The sequence below is a fragment of the Onychostruthus taczanowskii genome, unplaced genomic scaffold, assembly GCF_017590055.1.
Source record: "Onychostruthus taczanowskii isolate IOZ18803 unplaced genomic scaffold, ASM1759005v1 scaffold47, whole genome shotgun sequence".
Classification (NCBI taxonomy): domain Eukaryota; kingdom Metazoa; phylum Chordata; class Aves; order Passeriformes; family Passeridae; genus Onychostruthus; species Onychostruthus taczanowskii.
In genome coordinates, this window is record NW_024502236.1 from 218,458 (window position 1) to 239,111 (window position 20,654).

Consider the following 20,654-nt stretch of genomic DNA (forward strand, 5'->3'; position numbering starts at 1 on the left):
GTTTTTCACTTTTCTATCAGTGTAGAAACAGTTTATACAAGTGGCTAGTGTTTATCACAGTCCTAGAGTTTTTTCTCTAGGGAAAGCAGTTGTTTTCCACAGGTCTAGAGCTCTTTCTCAGGGAAAGTAGGTTGTTTTCCACGGTCTTAAAGTTTTTCTCAAGGAAGGCAAGTTGGTTTTCATTGCTGCAGAACTCTTTTCACAAAGAGCTGTCACCTTTCTCATGGCTTCTGTTGGCTCAAGTCAGGATTGAGTTTCTAGGCCTTTGGCCTGCTGTTTCACCACCACAGTTTTGGCCACGCCTCTGGAAGACAGAAGAGTTGCAGATATTCCCACTTCACGCACCAGAGGTGGATGTGCAGGTCATGCTGTCCCTTCTGCTCCTACCCTTCACATTCAGGTGTGCATTGCTGTATGTCTGCAGTGCTGTGGGTCTCTGAATTTTATGTTACAGGCTGCAGCTAAAATGAGGGAGTGGGAACAGTTTTGCTACAGAGCTGTTTTTGGAGGCAGTGTTACGGGCAGGAGTTAAGCCTCATCTCATCAGAAAAATGTTTCAGGTTACTGGGGCACAGACGGACTTTATCAGCACTACCTTGCATTCATGTTGGCTGATGGATGGGTTTTAGGGAGAGGCCTCTAACTTCCATTTAAAATTAAATTTGAAATCTTAAGAACTCTACAAATCACTTGTTTTCTATAGGCTGTTTAAGTCCTTCAAACTAGAATGAAGATCTTTAACAATATGGCTTAGCATGTGTCATGCCCAAGTTCAGAGGACAGCCCCGCCACGGGCTGGGCACAGGAGCAAATTCTCCTTCAAATCACAGATTGACTGGCACAGCCTCTTCTCTTCATCCATAGGTACTGAGTCTGATACAGTGAAGAGCACTATGGCTGGTTCATTTTATTGCTAGATAATTGTGCTTACTAAACCATTTTACTGAAAAAAAATTTAAAGTATCTAGGTGCTTTGCATTTTCTCTGCTTTTCTGGACTTCTGAAGAAAAGAAAAACATTTTCAAGAAAGCACTGTTTCCTTGAACTTCAGGGCAGTGCATCTGGCTTGCTCTCTCATGCAGATTGCAGCTTACTTTTAATTACCAATGTTGTAAATGAGAAAGCATAAAGATTTAGGTAAACATGACACTTAATAAAAATTCCTAAAGCTACATATCTGCTTAAATAGATGTAATACTGTATGCATAACATAATACAGTACTAAAGAAATGTGGCTGTGTGAACACAAGAGGTGGCAGAGGTGTTGGAGCTGGGGAGCAGGGCAGAGCAAACCCCAGGAGAGCAACACAGGAAACCGGTTGATCTGTTCCCTGGCTGGCATCATGCCAAGTGTGGGATGGCTCTGGATAATCTATACAAAATCATAGGGAAGTGACACATTTCCCTGAACGTTCTCAAATATGTACTGTGCAGGCACTTGAGCTTGTAAATTTGTTTTAGCAAGGCCTTTGTTCTCATTGGTGACATTGCTGCTGCCTGTGAGTTTGTGAAGGAAGCACCTTTCCTTGGAAAGGAAGGCCCTTTCCTTGCCCTTCCTCTGCTGGAGCAGCCATTGCCGTGTGGAGAGGTGGCCGAGCCCATGCCACAGCGCCCCCTGCAGCCGCGGGGGAATCACCACACCTGCCCTGCCCGGCTGGGAGCCACCAGCGCCCCTGCTGGCCGTGAGTGGAACTGCACCGAAGGGAAAGCGCTGGACCGCCGAGTGAGGGGGGTTTTATTGTTTATTGTTTTGTTGATTATTTGGCTTTTGGGTTTGTTTCTTGTTGCTGCCATTGCTGCTGTTTGTTTGTCTTGTTATACATATATACACTGGTAACTATACATATATAACTAGTAACTGTTATTCATTTTCCCATATCTTTGCCTGATAGCTCTGTAATTTCAAAGTTAAAAAAATTTGGAGGGAAGGGGTTCATATTTTTCCATCCCAGGAAGGTTCCTGCCTTCCTTGGCAGACTTTTAAACCAAGACAGAAGATTTTAAAGATTGTGTGAATGGTAGCCTTTACTATAATTCCAGTTCTTTGTTAGAGATTGATTCTTAATGATATTCTTAGTATTTGCTGTGTTGAAAAATGAAATTTCTGGACCAGAACTTCTGGTCTTACAGCAAAAAATCTGTTGTTCCAAGAGTATTTTTCAGATAATAGAATGTCCAGAATGTCCTTGACTGAAATAAAGTTATAAATATTAAAGTGTGGCATTATAGCATCTGGCAAAACTGTTTTTGAACAATGTGAGCTGGAAATCTCTTGTGATACACCAGGATGGGACAATAAAAGAAGTCTGCTACAAACACAGTGGACAGCTGGACATCAGGAAGGGGGTCACTGGCATTATGGGGACAAAGATGATATTTCTAAAATTAAATTAAAATGTGACTTACTGTGTTGACACAATACATGTTGTGGTGATGTGCAGTTAAAAATGGAAAGTTAAGCAAGAAGCAATTTGCAGGATATTGGCAGCCTTCAGCTAATTGGATGATGGGCACATGGTGGTGGGTTTTAATGTAGTAACACAACCTTTAGGGCTGTTTTCTCCAGATGGCCAGAAACCCATAAGCCATCAGTGTTTGGTTTTAACCAGCCCTTCCCTGCAAAAGTGGTGAGCAGCTACTGGAACACAAGTTGCTGTTATACTGGCATGTTGGATAACCTGAGAGAATGTATAGATTTATAAACTCACCAACAGAAAAATGGTGCCATCATGGTTTTTATTAGAGTACCTCTGCACAGGACAGATTTCCAGCTGTAATCAAAATACAAGAGATGCTGAAGAAGGCAGAAAAGTACTGTAAAATAGTGATAAATATAAGGCAGACAGAGGTATTGTTGTTGGTGATAATGATACCAATGCTTTGTAGTTGGTACAAATTATGCAAGCTGCTGCCATCCATGGTCTGGTCAAGGTTTATCCTGACTTGCTGGGGGATCAGGGGCAAGGTGCTGGTAAGGACAAGGGGACAGCTTGGGGTCGGGGAGGCTTTTAAGGCAGTGCTGCCACCTAAGGAAGTGCTTAGCCTGCTTAAGCAAAACAGGTGGGGTGTTGAGGACCAGCCCAGTATGATGCAAAGTCAGTGTATTGCTGTGTTGGAACTAAAATTAATATTGGAGTTGAATTTGGCAATCCCATCACTTGATAGTAGAAATTACAACCAGCACTGGTCTGGGTTGCTCCATCAGTCAAAGAAATGCAGTAATGCATAGCTCTCTCTGTCATGGTATGTACTGGCAAAGAAAAGTAGTATTGGAGTTTTTCCTTATTTTTAAGAGCCTCTCTTTGGATGCGCAGGATTGCTCTCCCTTCATTTGTGCTTGTTTTCCCAGTGCCATCTGTGGGTTACTCACTCAAAAAAGCAAAGAATCCTAGAAATCTTATGACTCAGCATAATTCAAAGTTAAACAAGTACAGGAACAATACAGGCTTCCCTGCAAGCTTGAAGTGCTACAAGTGCTTCTTTCTGATGGATTTGTGTTTCTATTAGATTTCTCCAAGCAAATTAAACATTGCAGTTGTCAAATTACTTCAGATGAGTTTGTGAAACTCTTACTTGAACATTAATTTATTTTAAAAAGAACCAAAAAAATATAGAACAGAAGTTTAAAGCTTTGCATTTAAACTTCAATAGTAATTATTGTGAAAGGAATGAAAAAGGTTTCTAGAACATTAGCTCTGTGTATGTCTAAATAATAGATAGAGTTAAATTTTATTTGTAGTAAAAATAGAATTGAAGGCAATAGAAATCACATGTAAAGTTGCAAGTGATTGCTATTGCCTAGATTTTCACACACTTAATTTACTCTAATTCTGTATATTGAAGGAGTATTACCATGAGCAGCCATCCTTCTCCCCACGTCCTCCATTCCTTCCAAAAGACGGAGGAGGGCTTGTTCCAATGGATTGTTTATTTCTGTGAAATTCAGCAATTGTTTGCAACATGGAGCCGTATCTGAAATGAGAATTTGGGTTACTGTGAGGATGCTGTTGCCTTATTTTCAAGGAATATGATTCTATAAAGCAATACACATTTTCTGTGTGCTAGTCAAATCTAGCACTGTATCTTCACTGACATCTGAACATCTACTCTTTCTGTAGTGTATTGTTATGAGTTTGTTGATATAATTAGATGCTCAAAAATTAATGTGGTTTATTTTAAATTATTGAATACTCATGCATACTTTTAATGACACTGCAGCCCAAGCTGCCTTACCCAGTGTCCTGGGTTGACTATATGATGCTTTTATCCCCAGTAATTTCTTTTTTGGAGCAGTGAGAAGTTTTATTGTTTAATATTGTTTGGGTTCTATTGTTTAATAAACAGGTTTCTTTCCACTTTTTCTCCAAGGAGATATTTTCTCCCGAACCGGTTGGGGGTGGGGGGGGGAAGGGGCAATTGAATCTGCTTTCGTAGAGAAGCCCCTTTGGGGGTTATCTCCCAAACTTGCCCTAAACCAGGACACCCAGAATTTTGGACATACAGCTTTCCATCTTCCATTTGGTGGATGTAACTCAGTGGTACATCCGATTGTATTACTTTTTACAGAATCATAGAGTGGGTCAGTTTAGAATGGACCACAGAGGGCCATCTGGTTCAACCTCCCGGCTCAAGCAGGATCATCCCAGAGCACATGGCACAGGATTGCATCCATGTGGTTCTGGAATATTTCTAGTGAGGGAGATTCCACACTCTCTCTGTGTGATCTGTTCCAGTGCTCGGTCACTGCTCAGGAAAGAAGTTCTTACTCATGTTCAGGTGGAACTTCATGTGCATTCATTTCTGCCTATTGCCTCTTATCCCATTGCTGGGCATCACTGAGCAGAGCCTGGTCCCTGCTCTGCTCAGGAGGTTGCCTGGTCTCTGCAACCTCCACTGGACCCACTCCAGGAGCTCCCTGTCTCTCTTGCCCTGAGGAGCCCCAAGCTGGACACAGCACTCCAGATCTGCCTCACTAGGGCTGAGTAGAGGAGCAGGATCACCTTTCACCTGCTGGCAATGCTCTTCCCAATGCATCCCAGTATCCCATTGGCCTCCTTGGTCCCCAGGGCTCAGGGGCAGCTTGTTGTCCACCAGGACCCCCAGGTCCTTCTCTGCAGTGCTGCTCTTCAGCAGGTTGGCCCCCAGCCTGTGATGGTGTTATTCCTTCCAGGGTTATTCCTCCCCAGTTGCAGGACACTGCAATTCTGCATTAAGCCATCATACTCTTGAGTCTTCAGCAAAGCCTCTGTGTGCTTGTCCACTGCTCAGGCACTTGACTAAATTAAAGCATTAATAGTTGCCAATTACTTGTGTCCTGAGAAAGTTCAGGTATGTGCCAGGCTTGTCTCCAAAAAGCTGCAAATTTATGCAACTTTCACTGCAGGATTTGTGTGTGACACCCCTGGGAACTGAGACATCGTTAAATGAAAATACAAATTTTATATTTAGGGTCACCAGAAAGTGTGCTTACTCATTTTTGCAAGGTAATTTAGATGCCTCTAGAAAATGCTTCTGTTAATTTGCAGGCATTAGGGTGTGCTAGGGAAGCATAAAAATAACAATTTTTTCCCCCTAGTTAACTAACTAAGTTACAGAAACTGGTTACTATTTCATAGTTGACTAATTGACTTTAAGGGCTTCAGATCAAAGGCTCTGAAATACAGTGAGGAATTTACTGTGAAATACACGTCTTGGTGTCACTATAGGACACGAGACAGCACGATGCAGACACGCTGTTGCTCTCAAGGCAGGAAAAAGGGAAGTTTATTTTCTGACTCCAACATTTATAGATTTCAAAAGGTGACAGTGGATTGGAGGGTGAAAGTGCCACCTCTCCAAGGACACTGGACAAACCAACAGTCCATCAAGTTTCTCCTCCTCCATAAAATAATGCAAAACAATAAGTTGTTTACAGAAAGTGTGTGAGAAAGTTTGATACAAGAATGCAAACATCAGAAGGCTTAGAAAATCTTAAAAAATCAGGGCGACACTTGGTGTGGTATATAGCAAAGGTATGTTTGTTGAATTCTGCTTTTTTCCTATGCATTGGGTGTCGGTTATTTTTAAAACTGACTTTTTAATTGTAAGCCTTAAGGGCCACTTCATCAGCTCCCTGAGATGACTCTCTACTTAATAGCAAACTTGTAGTCATCTCATTTTGATCAATTAACCTATTATTGCATCCTAATAGCCATTGGACCATCTTGATTCTTTCATGTAACACAGACTGTAGCTTTTTGCAGGCTACAGACAAGTAGGGAGCTGATTTATGCCAGCTGAGTTTTGTGCTTTTACAATCCAGTATATGTTCAGTATATACACTTCCCTAAAGTATTTCAGTTTTTCCTTATTTTTAGAGCCTCTGTAATTTTCCCTTTTAAAAAATCTTTGAGAGGGTTTGGGGTTATTTAATTGCAACATCAGAATTGTACAGAATTACAGTGATTTTAGTCTAATAAATCATGTTACTTAGCACCTGAGTTTCTGAGTACTGATGCTGTGAGCAGTGTTCATTTCATAAGCATGTGACTTTTTGTTTTGCTCTTGAAGATGGAGCAACCTCTTTGGTCAGTTATGTCCTTGGGAAAAAAGGCTCTTTGTCCAGTTTGCTCTGACCAGGTATTCTGGTGATCATGGATCATCTTGTTTCCTGGCTGATAAGCTCTACTTGTTTATCAGCCTTCCGGGCTAACATGAATTCATGTGGCTGATGAAATGAGGATGCAATAATGAGGCTGCAGCAGCAAAAATAACTGAGTTGACTATGTTGCTGTTAGCACTGTATCAATGGAAATATTCTCAAATGCTTTGAAACAAGGTGATGGTGTCATTTGTTTTAGGTAGAGCACCAAAGTATTTCAGAACACTTCGTACCCTTTCCCTACTGCTATTAAGATGCAAAACGTAGTTGTCTCTCCCTGCCACTGTAGTCCCCGTCCTGGAATTAGACCTGCCAACTCCTGACTTCATGTTGCACCACACATATCTGCAATGGGTCCTGCAAGTTTCATTATGCTGAGGTTTTCATAAACAAATGTGTATGAGATCAAAGGCCAGAGCTCCTTTCCAATGGCAAATTGAAAGGTGGTCATAATTTGAACCATCATCTAGAAACTGTTCATTCTCTGCAAGCCTGCCACTGATTCACAAAAGCTGCTAGGAGTAACTAGAGGTTTAACAGGATGAGATATTGGAAGTAAAAGTAATATTTATTGGGTGTTCATTTCTTTTCTTTTCCCTTCCAGTGGGCGAGTTTGTGAGCGATGCCCTTCTGGTGCCAGACAAGTGCAAGTTCCTTCACCAGGAAAGAATGGATGTGTGTGAAACTCACCTGCATTGGCATACTGTTGCTAAAGAGGTACATTCATTTGTCTTAAAATTTCCTGTCTTTCTTCTTTAAAGCTGTGTCACTCTTCTAAGGATGATTTAAAATATAGCAGGGACATGGAAAACAAAAAGCAATACTTTCAAATGTTTGAGTGAGAAGCATTTTGGGATTTTTTGTAAGGTAGAAAATGGGAGTCAGAGCACAATAGAGACCATGACTGAATACTTACCATTGACCTTGGAACATTGACCCTCTTTCATAGCACTATTTTTTTCTTCACAATCACTCACAAACTCACTGTGTTTTCCACTTCCTCAATTTTCCTGTGTAAGCACTGGAACTAAATGCCTAGGATTTACCTTGAATCATTATCCCGGGTTGATACTAACCAGTATTTATCATGGATATTGGTATGCCAGATGTCCACAGAGATCAAACAGGCCTCAGGGAGTGTACTATGTGAAATTCAGCAGAAAAGGGTAGGAGAGCTGATCAAACAAGGACTAGCCAAAGGCATTTTGCAGGCACAGAGTTTTTATAGTTTAACAGTGCTTTATTGAAATTAGAAATAAACTTCGTGTTACAATTGCTAATGTGTTTTGGAGTTTTTTTCCTTATGTAGAGAGATTTAGGAATAAAAACTGAGATGAGTTTTCAGGATTTCTGATTGCTATTTTTTTTGGAGCCTCTTAGCTCGTACATTATTCCACCTTCTGGAGATAAAATTTGAGATGTGATCAGCAGCTTTTCAAATTTTCAGTTCTTGTTTGAATTATACTTACTTACAAAAAACATGTAAGGCACCAGCCTTCACACAAAGGAATTCTAGTTCATTTTGACTACTTGCAAACTTAAAATGGCAATTGCCTGGAAGGACATAATCACTGTGCAACACTGAACCATTTTCCTTTTTTCATCTGTCATGCATCACTGTATCTTTAAGATATAGTTATGCCAAACTGACTGTTTTCCAAACAAGGCTAGGAGGTACTGTACTGGCAGAGGTGTCAGACCAGACACAGCGTGTTTCCAGTGTAAGAGGTATTTCAAATGTTGATTTACCTTGAGGAGAAGTTTTCAATACCATAATGCTTTGGGATTGGGATTAACACACAAATAGTTATTCTGTCATCACGTTTTCTCTTCATGAGGCAGAGCCTGTGAGGATTTTAGACAGGAAGATAAGGAGCTATCATGTATATAGGAGAAGACAAGCCTCTTGTTCTGGGAAAGACTGATAGGAGAGCTTGTTGCTTGCAGTGGGCACGGGTAGGGGGCTGCTTACAGTAAAGTAGTGAATGCAAATATGAACTTTCTAAATCGTGTTTCAAATTTCAGAGATGATGCAATTCACCAGCTTTAACTTCCTAAGGCAGTATGTAGTCCCTTCATATTTTCTCAAGGTCTGTGAGATTTTTTAGTCTTCCTTCATGCCAATATTGTTGCTGCTTTTTTTCCCCCTCTTTTCTGCAGTCCTGTAGTGAGAAGAGCATGAATCTGCACGACTATGGCATGCTGCTGCCCTGTGGAATTGACAAGTTTCGTGGTGTGGAGTTTGTCTGCTGCCCCTTAGCAGAGGAAAGTGAAAATCTTGATTCAGCTGATGCTGAAGATGATGATTCAGATGTCTGGTGGGGAGGTGCAGATGCAGACTATGCAGATGGAAGGTACAGTGACTTTGTACCCTTCAACTTGTTATTAAGATGCCAAAAATCTGTCTAAAAGACCTTGGCATAGAAGAGTCTTTGCACCTTATACATGAGCTTGCATTTACAGTGGTTGAAAGCATCAGTGTTCTACTTCTTTTTTTTTAGCTTTCTACAGTAAAGTTTATTGTTAAAAGACACATTTTTAAGGCACACTTTTTAGTGCCTTTATGATTTCTTCAGTGAGAATTATTGCCATATTTATCACAAAAATGCCTAAATTAATATTTTTTGACAAATAAATGACAAATGGTGTACTCCTAAAATGCTTCATATGCGGTCTGGGGTACTACAGCAGGTATCAGCCAACATAACCAGTGGAGTTCTTGAAATGCCTTCATTCGTAACAGGCATTAGCTGTGTGCTAATTATTATTATATTGTTATATTATATTGTATATATAATAACACTATATTATATTGTTATTGCTGTATGAATATTTTTCTGCTGACAATTTGTTTCTAAACATGATCTGAAAGAAAATGTGCTTTATTGTCTAGCCTTTGACAGATTTGTTTATTTGCTGCTGTTGAGAAGGAACATGGAGGTTTCCTTTGCAAGGCAGGGATGGGTGAGAAGATACCATCCCTGCCCTTACCCTTCCCTGTGCACATAGGTTAATTTTAAGCCAGATATGGGTTATAACTGTGTTGTAACACTCAGTGGTAACTGAGTGGTCTGGTGCTGTTAAAGCCTTTTCATATCACTCTCCTGAGAATGTCAGACAGCAATTGGAAGAGCAGAGTACCATGTCATGTCCTTGCAACCGGATGTCAGCAACTTGCAAAGATTTCTTCATAAACCATGATCAACATTCAAATTCTGTTTGTGCTCCCCAGGCTTTCATTGCTTTATACTGCGCTAATGCAGTGTTTCTACCTCTTTTTTGTACAAATAATGCACAAAATCTTAAACTTGGGGCTGATTGCGGGTGGTTTCAAGGAGTACCCAGAAAATAAATGGGGACCAAATTATGTGAGTAGTGCAGAAAGTTAATAGGTCTGAATTGTGCTATTTTTGGACTTGCTAATAATCTAGATGGAAACAATTCAAAGAACAGTGCAGAGATGAAGGACAGAGACTGAATTGCTGTAATTTGATGTAATGAGGTGGCATCAAGACCTAGAATAATGAGAACATATGTTATGGTGAGCAACTAAGTCTTTCCTGGCAAATCATTGATAAGTGTTGCAAGGCAGAGTCCTTTGTGAATAGTGGAATAAGTTTAAAATAATACTTCCCAATAGTAATTTCCAGTTTCTGTCATAAACAGGAGTGAATGGTCAGACTGTTTGATGCAAAAGCCTACATGAAAGAACTTTGCATATTCTGTATTGATATCTTAGGGCTTTCTTCTGATTTGTGCTTCTAACAACTGTCAGTGTCACTATTTATAACCCATTCAGTAGGATTTGTAAAGCTGCTTTTGGGCTTTTGCTGTGTCATTTCTGTATATTTAATTTAGATTTTGATCGGGTGTTTAAATGTTCTCTCATTCTAAGAAATGAGCGCAGACCTTGTTCTAATGGAAATGTTTGGTTTTTTCATTACATAAATATATATTCACACAAGATAGATCTATCTATATATCTATCTTAAATACATATTAAATATATAGGTAACATATTTATGATATATATACACCTATATATAAAATACATGTCTTATACATACAAGATCAAACATGCCAAAATTATTTTAAATAAAAGAGCTTACAGGGGTAGAGAGTACTTGTTCGTAAGACAAATATCCACTAGATTTCTGTCTTTTTTGTGTTTTTCACTGAACATTTAATTTACTATTGTAGTCCATTTTCTTCCTCATAAGGCAGTTTAGTATCTGAAGAGATGAGTTCAAGAACACCTTCATAAATTTTGTCTTCTCTAGGAAAGGGAGCTGTAATTGCATTTCAATCCATTTCTGAAATTCCAAGCAAATACTGATTTTTTTCTTACCCTCCCCTCCCACAGAAGTGCTTGCAAAAGGAAAATGAAAGATCCTTCTGTGGGGCACTTGTCCTTCATCTGCAGATGAAGAGCCAAGTAATTGGTAGTTCTTTTAGAGTGACTCACTCATTTCTTGCTGCCTCTTAAGCCAAGTACATTTAACATGTGTGTATTGCAGCTAGAAATAGTCTTGAATTTTAGTAATATATATGTCTATATTAAAAAAAAAAAAATTCTTACATGGTAGTACGTGGTAATTCAAATATTTTGTGTGTGTGTATTTATTTGTATCTGAGCATATGTTTGGGTGGCTATCAATACATATATGGCTGAGTCCTAAACTAATTGTGAAGGAGAAAGGAAATGTAAGGTAGGAGAACCCTTTGCTAATGCTAAATTGCCAATATTCTCTGCTATTAAAGCATGTCTCTTTAAAGTGCTTACTCAAGTCTACATTTGTCACCTTACATGGGTACCCAAGTCAAAGTGAAGGTGACATGTTTGAGGTGACAAGCTGAAAAGCAGATTATTATATTCTTGTTTCTCAAAACTATGACAGAGCAGAATCCAACAAATGTGGGCGATGTATTTTGAGATAACTTTCTATTTTGAGCTATTAGATTTAAATTTTAAAATATTTGCATTTGTAGTTCTCAATGTGTAGGGGAAAGCACATTGCAGCCATTCAGTCAATAAATGCCCTTTTTCAGACTGTTGTGTTTTCACCTCCAGCAGTTGTCCCCGAGGCACTGTATTTTTTTTTTTTTTTTTTTGCTTTGTCAAGGGTGTTTTCTTCTCCACAGGGGGAAGAAAAGCTCAGCTGCATGTTGTGGCCACACTATTAGAGGAGATGTGGAGGTAGCTTGGGCTGCAGTGCCTCATAGTTGGATGTCCTTCCTACCCAATATCTGACCACCACCTGGGTCTGGATGTAAAAGGATGTGACTTGCTTGTTGTGGCTTGTTGGCAGTACTTGGAGGAAGGTGGGAGGGTGTATTTCGGTGATATATGTACCCGTTTTATTCCTGCCAAGAGGCAGGATCCACAGAGGCTTTTGAAATTGTCTTGTCGTGCTCATCCTGAATAGTTTTTAACTCTGACAAAGAGGTCACAAGCATTTTTAAGCAATGGAGTTCCTTGTTGCTATCATCACCTTTAATTAAAATTTACCTTGAAGTCTGCCTGAGGGACAGTCAGATGTAGGTGCTGACTTTCAGTATAACTGCAGACCTCTCCCTGAATAGCTACAGTTGTTCTGGCTGCTCTTGCAACTCAGCACAGCCTGGTGGCCCTCCTGTCTGTGTGTGGGAACTAGCTGGAAGCTTTGGTGTCCTTGATGTCCAAAGCAGAACATCTTTAGGAGTGATAGCCAAGCTGGAAACTTCCAGGTTTTCTCTGTTGTCTTGGTTTGAAAGACGAGTATCTGCTAAAGACGGAGCATCCCTTGAAATGGAAAATGTAAACCCCTTCTTTCTGAATTATTATAATTTTTTAAATTAAAGAGGCTCTCAGGCAAAGATATGAGAATAGGAATAGCAGTTTTCTAATAGTATGTCTAATAAAGCAAATAAACAACAATAACAACTACAGCATTAACAACAAACAGAACCAATAACACAGTGGCATCCTCCTCAGCAAACAGAACCAGAAACACAGTGGCAGCCTCCTCAGCTGCAGTCAGTTTCCTCCTTGGTGTAGTGATGGCCAGAGCTGGCAGGGGCACTAGTGGCTCCTGGTGGGCAGGGCAGGTGCTATGATTCCCCACGTCTGCATGGGGGCTGTGGCTGGAGCTCCACGAGCACACAGTAATGGTGGCTTGCCTGAGATGGATGGAAGAGAAGCTTTTTCTTTATAAACTCCCTGGGGCAGTTGATCCCGGTGCCTCAGCAGGACACTCGGAAGCAGCAATCTGGGCCGGCAAGATGTCTCATCAGGCAAGGGGTGGGGGGCTACAGACCAGCGTAAAATTTGGAGCAGTGCTGAAAAAGCAGTGGGGGCAAGGCAGTGGCAGCCAGGCTCCCAGCAGGGCAGGGAGAGGTGAGCTCAGGATCTCAGGCACCTGAGCAGATGGGGATGGATCCCTCTTCTAGTGAGGTAGGTGATAATAAAGTCACAGTTCAGGGGCTGCTCTCATCAAGCTCACCCCACAGCAGAAGAAGCAGCTCCAGGCTGGGCTCTGGCGGCAGCAGTGAATTGCTTTTGCAAGCAGCAGCTCTGACCATCCTCCTCTGAAGCCGAGAGAGAACTAGCAGCTGTCCTAGCCCCATCTTTTACTTGCTCAATTCTCGCGGTATCTCTGTCTCTCAGAGAGAAACTCTCAGATAAGAGAAGTGCAATCGGATGCCTTCTTCTCCTGAGTTTGGCCACTTCTTTCGTTTTTTTTTAAGTACTCTGTTTAGTGTTTCTTAGAAATTTATGGGAAAAAATTCTATACTTTAAAAAAATACAAAAGGAAAGAAACCTTACCCCCAACATTATCCACCCCAAATTTTTTCCCATACCAACATGTTACATTAAATTTAAACTTTTAAATTATATAAGTACATGCACTACCTTAGTTGTGTACATATATATACAGAAGCAGATATGGATACAGGCGCAGAGTCATGGGTAGTTCATCCAAAAATAAGGTCCTCTTAGGTATGCATCGGGTCTCTCCATTCTTTTGCATCACCCACCAGGTGCGACCTGGTCCATGAGCAAAGACAACTCCACGGATGGGATTGTCCTTGCTGGAGGCAGAATTAACCCAAACAGTTATTTTCAGTGTACTGCTCGTGTACCATTGGATCTTGTATCTCCATCTGTTGTGTGCAAGGGCTCAGACTAGGCAGGGCCTGCTTGGTTGTTGGAACTTTGGGTGTTCACTAACCATGTGGCCTCTGCTAAATTAATCTCCCAGTTCTTGAAACTCCTCTTACTCAGTGCCTTCAAGATTGTTTTAATAAGTTTGTTGCATTGTTCAACTTTCCCAGCTGCTGGTGCATGATATGGAATATGATACACCCACCCAATGCCATGTTCTCTAGCCTAAGTGTATAAACAGCTGTTCTTGATATGAGTCCCGTTGTCGGACTCAGTTCCCTCAGGGGTACCATGCTTCCAAAGGACTTGCTTTTTAAGGCCCAGGATGCTGCTCCAGGCAGTGGATTGAGACACAGGGTAGGTTTCCAACCTTCCAGTGGTGGCTTCTACTGTTGTGAGAACATAGCACTTGCTTTGGTGTGTTTGAGGCAGTGTGATACAGTAATCTGCAAGGCCTTCCTATATTTATGTTTGGACCACTGCCCACCATTACCATAAGGGTTTTAACCGCTTGGCTTGCTTGATGGCAGCACATGTCTTACAGTCATGGATAATCTAAGAAATATTGTCTATGGTTAGATCTTCTCTTCAGTCTCATGCCTACTTATTTCATTACATTTCTGCCGTGATGACTTGAGGCATCATGGGCCCATCGAGCTAGGAATAATTCTTCTTTGTGTGGCAAATCTAAATCTGTCTTTGACACCTTTATTTTCGCAGCCTGGTCTATCTGCTTGTCATTTTGGTATTCTTTATTAGCCCAGCTCTGGGCACATGGGTATCTACATGATAGACTTTCACAGGTGACAAGTGGAAGTGGCAAGTCTCTATCCAAGTAGCAATGTCTTTTTACTAAACAGCAGCCCAGATTGGTTTTCTTCTATGCTGCCAGTAGTGGCTTTTTTCCACCTTTCCAGCCAACTCCTCAGAGCATTGGCTACCATCCATGAATCAGTATAAAGGTAGAGCTTTGGCCACTTTATTTCAGCAATGTCCAAATGAACAACTTTAGGTTTAGCAAATTGACTTGATCCACCCTCTCCTTCAGTAGCTTCTGCAGCTGGTCATGTGGGGCTCCATATGGCTGCTCTTCACTTCTGGTTCATACCTATGATGCGACAGGAACTGTCAGTGAAAAGAGCGTAGTGTGTTTCTTCTGTTGGTAGTTGGTTGTACGGTAGAGTTTTTTCAGCATATGTCACCTGTTTCTGCTCTTCTTAATCAATGAGACCAAAGTTTTCACTTACGGCCAGTTTGTGATTATTTCCAAAAACCCAGGGCGTTTGGGTTTCATATGCTGTGTGATGAGAGCAATCCACTTGCTCCATGTGGCATTGGTGGCATGGTGGGTAGTGGGAACCTTTCCTTTAAACATCCACCCCAGCACGGGTAGTCAGGGTGCCAGGAGGAGTTTTGACTCTGTGCCAATCAGCTCCAAGGTGGCTTGGACTCCTTCATAGGCTGCCAAGATTTCCTTCTCTGGTGGGAGGGTAGTTGGCTTTGGACTCTCTGTAACTTCGGCTCCAGAATCCAAGTGGTCAGCCTTGAGTCTCCCCAGGCACCTTCTGCCAAAGGCTCCAGGACAAACCATTGCTCCCGGCTTCAGAGCAAAGCACATTCCTCACCTCTGGTGTTGTCCTGACTGGGCCAAGGGCTAGTGCATGAGTGATCTCTTGCTTGATCTTGGCGAAGGCTTGTTGCTATTCAGGGCCGCAGTGGAAATCATTCCTCTTGTGGGTAACCAGGTTGAGAGGGCTCACAATTTGGCTGTACTCGGGAATGTGCATTCCAGAAAAATCTGTGGTGCCTAGGAAAGCTTGTGTTTCCTTCTTGCTGGTCGGTGGAGACATTGTGGTGATCTTATTTATAACTTCAGTGGGAATCTGATGCCATCCATCTAGCCACTTTACTTCCAGGAACTGGACCTTTCAGGCAGGTCCCCTGACTTTGCTCTTCTTGATGGCAAAGCTGGCTTCCAGCAGAATCTGGATGATCCTCTCTCCTTTCTCAAATACTTCCATTGCTGTGTTCCTCCACACAATGATGCCATTGCAGATGAATTGTACAGTGGAGATGGTGAAATTTCCAAGTTTTTAGAAATCTATAAAAATTTAAAGAGGAACCAAGTGGGTTTGTGCCCATTTTTAACTTTTTATCCTGTATAAATGGAAACAAGTCATCTTTCATGCAGACTCTTCTGAGGGGTGGCTTTAACCACATCTATTCATAAAATACACCTGGGTTTCCCCCAGTGGAAAGCTGCAGTATTATTTGAAGTCTCTCTTGTGTTTCTGGAGGCCAGGTATTTTGGGGAGAAGGGAACAGGGAAATCATTCTTGTTTGTATAGAGGCTTAACTCCTAATAGAGTCAGGTTTGTGGCATATGAAATTTTTATCAGCATGTTTTAACTTCTTAATGCCCTGTTGAAAAGGAATCATACTGTTTTCTGTTTTGCCGAGTTCGCTTTCAAGTTGTAGTAGGCAACATAATATAAAATGAAATAGTAGAGGCTTGATCTCTGAAATGAGTGGGAGAAGTCACTAACTTCACCTAGAAGGCTGTTCAACCATATGTGATGCCATGAGAAAGATTCACACCCACTTGTGCACGAAGTTGACAGAAAGTCACTGTGTGTTTACATATTTGAAGATCATTTATTCATTAGTAGTAAATTTCAAACAGAAGATCAGAAACAAACCTGAAACCTTGCCACAACAGAGCACTAAGCTCAAGAAATATTTCAAAGGCAGCAGTAGCAGTAGTCAAACATATATTTTTTGACCTGTTGTCTGTATCACTCCAAACAGAACTAAGAGTGATCCTTGACATATTAATCCACCAAATTCATTGGCTAGTCAACTTCAGTATTTCCTCCTGTTGTCCTGTAGAAGTCTCTTTTCCATTCACGCAGCACTTGTGACAGCAGAAGGAGAAACTCTGCAGTTGGTAAATTGAGGTCAGTTCAACACTTGGTAGTCCTCTATGAAAGGCATGCAGGGAACCTCTAGATAAGCTGTCTCCTGAGAGAGGCAGAAAAGTTCCTGAGGAACTTTCTAGCTTCTTCTACATCAATTGAGTGCATTTTGTGCAAAGTTGATCTTCTTTCAAAATAAAATTTGGTTGATGGTATCATGGGGTGAGCATGTTTACAGTATTATTCAGCTGTCAAAATACGGGATGCTAATGTTGACCTTTTTTTTTTTCTTTATACATTTCTTAAGCATTTCTTACTTTTTGGGACATTCCAGAGTCCCAGATTCTTTCTTTTCTGTTTAAAGGGAAGGGAGGGAGATTAAGAAAGAGGTAATTAACTGTTTTCCTTATGGAGATTTCAAGTAAAATGTTCTCTCATATTACCTTGAAGTAATTTTGTTGCTGACACATCATGATAATTTTCTTAATTTAGTGATGATAAGGCGGTAGAAGAACAAGCAGAGGAAGATGAGGAGCTAACTGTTGTGGAAGATGAAGATGCTGATGACGATGATGACGATGGTGATGAAATTGAAGAGACAGGAGAAGAGTATGAGGAGGCAACTGAAAGAACTACCAGTATTGCAACCACTACCACCACAACTACAGAGTCTGTGGAAGAGGTTGTCAGAGGTAAATTCATCAGGCTTGGGGCTAAAACACTAATCCTACTGCTTTGCATATTTGCACTTTACAACAAAAAAAATGTTCCAAACAGCAAAATACCCAAAGCTGCAGTATTGTGCTTTTTGGCTCCTGTAATTTGTGTGTTTAATCCCCTCATCTTTCCCTTTCCCATTACAAATATTCTGTAGGGTTAGTTCTGCCACAACCCTTTGGATTTTCTGACCTCCGGTCCTCCTGGTGCACAGATGCTGCAGGGACCGTCTGTCCTTGAGTTGTGTTTGTTGTGTGTGTTGTTCACAACATTTCTTGTTCAGAAACAGAAGGGTTGGCTTTATTTTAAAGTAGCATTAAATAAAATTCAACTGTCATATGTTGCAAATAGGACAGGAAAGTGTGTATGGTTTATCATGCACATTGAGTTAGAGAAGGATATGAGATATCAGTTCCAAGCAGGAGGTGCATGAGCTGGTTTGGTTGCTCATATTAACAGCAGTGATGGGTCATTTTGTGTGATTCTGTTAGATACTTGTTTGCTGTGTTTCTCCATGAATTATTAATTCAGTGAAGTTAGACAAATTTAAAATAACTATGCAGAAAAAATGAACCTAAACTAATGAGTTTTAATGTGTGGGGAAGAAAGAAATAGGAAAAAATAGAATACATGTAGTGAGAAAGAACTCTTCTAAAATTTTATTTTCATAATATTTTTTAGTTCTTAACAGAACTGCATTTTAGACTTTGAATTTTATACTAGTTCATGGTCAGCATAGCAACATAGTTTTTTAAAATACCTCATTTCTCCTACAATGCATATTGGAATTAATTATCCTTATTTTTCTATTTTAATAATACAGTTCAGTGTGGTGTAAATCTAAGTAAAATAGATCCCAGTTCTACAGTGCTGGCATCTTTGCCAATAAATGCTGGAGATGGTGGCCAGAAATGAGATTAAAGACTACATTTGAAAAGAAAGGAGTTGTGACATGCAGGGAGCAGAGGGAAAATGATAGAAATTGGGGCCATTCTGAAATGAGGGAGAAAACATCTGGTCTGTCTCCCTGTGCTTCCCTATCCCCTGCCTCTGGATATTCTTGGGACTCCAGTGGTAGTGGAGTCCCACATTTTGCATGTGGCAGTGGCCCTTCCTCTTGAGCCTTGGTTCTAGTGTTTGTCAGAGGAGAGGTTGGTGGCTGCAATTTATCACACCAGAAGTATGCCCAAGGTACAGAAGTATGCCCAGGGGATGCTTTGGAAAAACAGAGTTACTTGCTTATATTTTTCTGTTCAGTCTACATGGAGCACAAAAGCTTTGCTAAAATCACTTGCAAATGTTTTTTAAGCTGGCAACTCAGTCTTGTATGCTTCTGTCTTACATAACTCTTGAGTGTTTTGCTCAGTTGTTGGAGAGCCCTTTCAGTGAGGAGGGGGTAGGAGGAGTTTATGTCTTTAAACCAATTAAACATATTTCCATATGTGAGCTTTTACCCCCTGGGGATAAAATACCCTGTTTTCACTGGTAAATGAATATTGAAAAGGAAAAAAAGAAGAAAAATTACACTCGACTTTAATGGGATTTTGGATGAGTGGAAATTAGGACAAATTTGGGAGAAATGTTTCTTTACTGAGGGTGATGTTTCAAAGAGGTTAAGATTTATAGCTTTCAGGAAAGTGGCATACAATCACCTGAATATAAAACATAACATATAAAAGATGAGGTAAACTATTGAAACAACCTTTTAGAAGCCCTTTAGAAATTTCTATATTTGCTGATCATGAAATGACAGCATATTGTTTTTCCCAAGTCTAATATTTCCCACCTTGGGTGACTGTGAGGAAAATATGCATTCATTGAAGTGAGGTGAGGACAATCTGTTACCAATACAAGTTTTCTGCACAGTTCTGTCACAAGCCTTTGGGCTTCCTGACCTTCAGCCTTCCTGGGGCACCCATGATGTGGGGACTGTCCTGGAGAGTAAGTGGTATCTGACAGAGCTGCACTATGCAAAGTGCTTCCTTATTTATTAAAGTAGAAGTGTCCAAATGACAGCCTTGAATGTTGCTTTTGCTTACCTTCCTACACACAAGAGAAGGCTTCCTTACAGGGTCCCTGTCCTTCTGGTGCAGGCAGCAGATCCAGCATAGGAACTTGAGTGGTGAGCATCTTGCTGATGCAAGTGTCATTGTAAATGACAGTGTCATTGTAAATGAAAGAGATGGAGGGACCTTGTTGAGAACATACGTATTAAGAATTGGGCTTTACTGTGGAGACACCCTGAAAGCCTCTCTAAAAGGATTGAAGTGTCAGAGCTTCATTCATGTGGACTGAGCTCTGTTCCAGGCTGCCTTGCCCAAGCACTAGTTATAAAACATCCAAGGATGCTCTTCACAATCCTTTACACCCAGTTTTATGAGGCTGTAACTAATATTATGTCTTTAGTGTTAAAGAACGCAGAGAGTGGGTTTGAGAGGAGCTGCTTTTCAAATGGACAACTGTTGTAAAGCCATAAATTAGGATCTAATTGTGGGCTGGTACTGAGCCCTTTCTCTGCCAAATCAGTGAAATGGCTGCCATCAGCCATAAATAATTAAAAAACGTAATGCAGTGTTACACTTTAAAGATACTTGAGCTATTGTAGAATCAATTTTTCAGGCAGTTTTATTTCTGTGCATATTTTAATGAATCATGAAAATAGTAATAATAGAACCACTTGCAAACTTATTTTCAATGAAAAGGAAATTAATCTTTCCTAGAGAATGAAAAAGGTCCATTGGTGGGAGGATAGTATTTTCAGTCTGCAGTAACCCCATTTCTATGTGTTTATTAAAAAGTGTGAATAAACTTTCCATAGCACAGTATTTGACAGTATTCACTTTCCTACCTTTTGCGAAGATGATCTTTACTCTGAATTCATATGGTGTATAGCAGCAGACCCAGTTTAAACTTTTGGATATGCTCATGCTGGACTTCAGATGTTAAATCCAGACGATTGTGGGTCTGAGATTACAGGGATTCAGATGGTGAAATTAGTGTGAAATACTCATTTTTCACCTCTGGTCATGGAGAGATGTTAGCATTGAATTTGTGCTGAAGAAAATATCGCTCATTTATGAAGCCCTGCTCTTGATTTTTGTCTCTGTGTGGAGCAAGGGAAGTGACTTTGGTGGCCAGGATTTAGGTGAGGGAGTGGTTTAATTTCTGCAATCATTGCCATGGTGTTATGGGTGTTGCAGAGCTGCTCCTGAGGATCTGGGCTTCCCGTGATTTTTCC

The 20,654-nt window shown here is 40.7% G+C and overlaps 1 protein-coding gene across 2 annotated transcripts in view; it reads left to right on the top strand.

Moving 5' to 3' along the window:
• The window catches only part of LOC121341331 (amyloid beta precursor protein), a 205,889-nt gene that overhangs the window by 99,456 nt on the left and 85,779 nt on the right, over window positions 1-20,654 (top strand). For both annotated transcript variants that reach the window (XM_041414760.1, XM_041414761.1), the window contains exons 4-6: window positions 7,245-7,357; window positions 8,801-8,994; window positions 17,192-17,391. In XM_041414760.1, coding sequence (XP_041270694.1) covers window positions 7,245-7,357; window positions 8,801-8,994; window positions 17,192-17,391 — 507 coding nt within the window. The remainder of the gene's footprint in view (window positions 1-7,244; window positions 7,358-8,800; window positions 8,995-17,191; window positions 17,392-20,654) is intronic.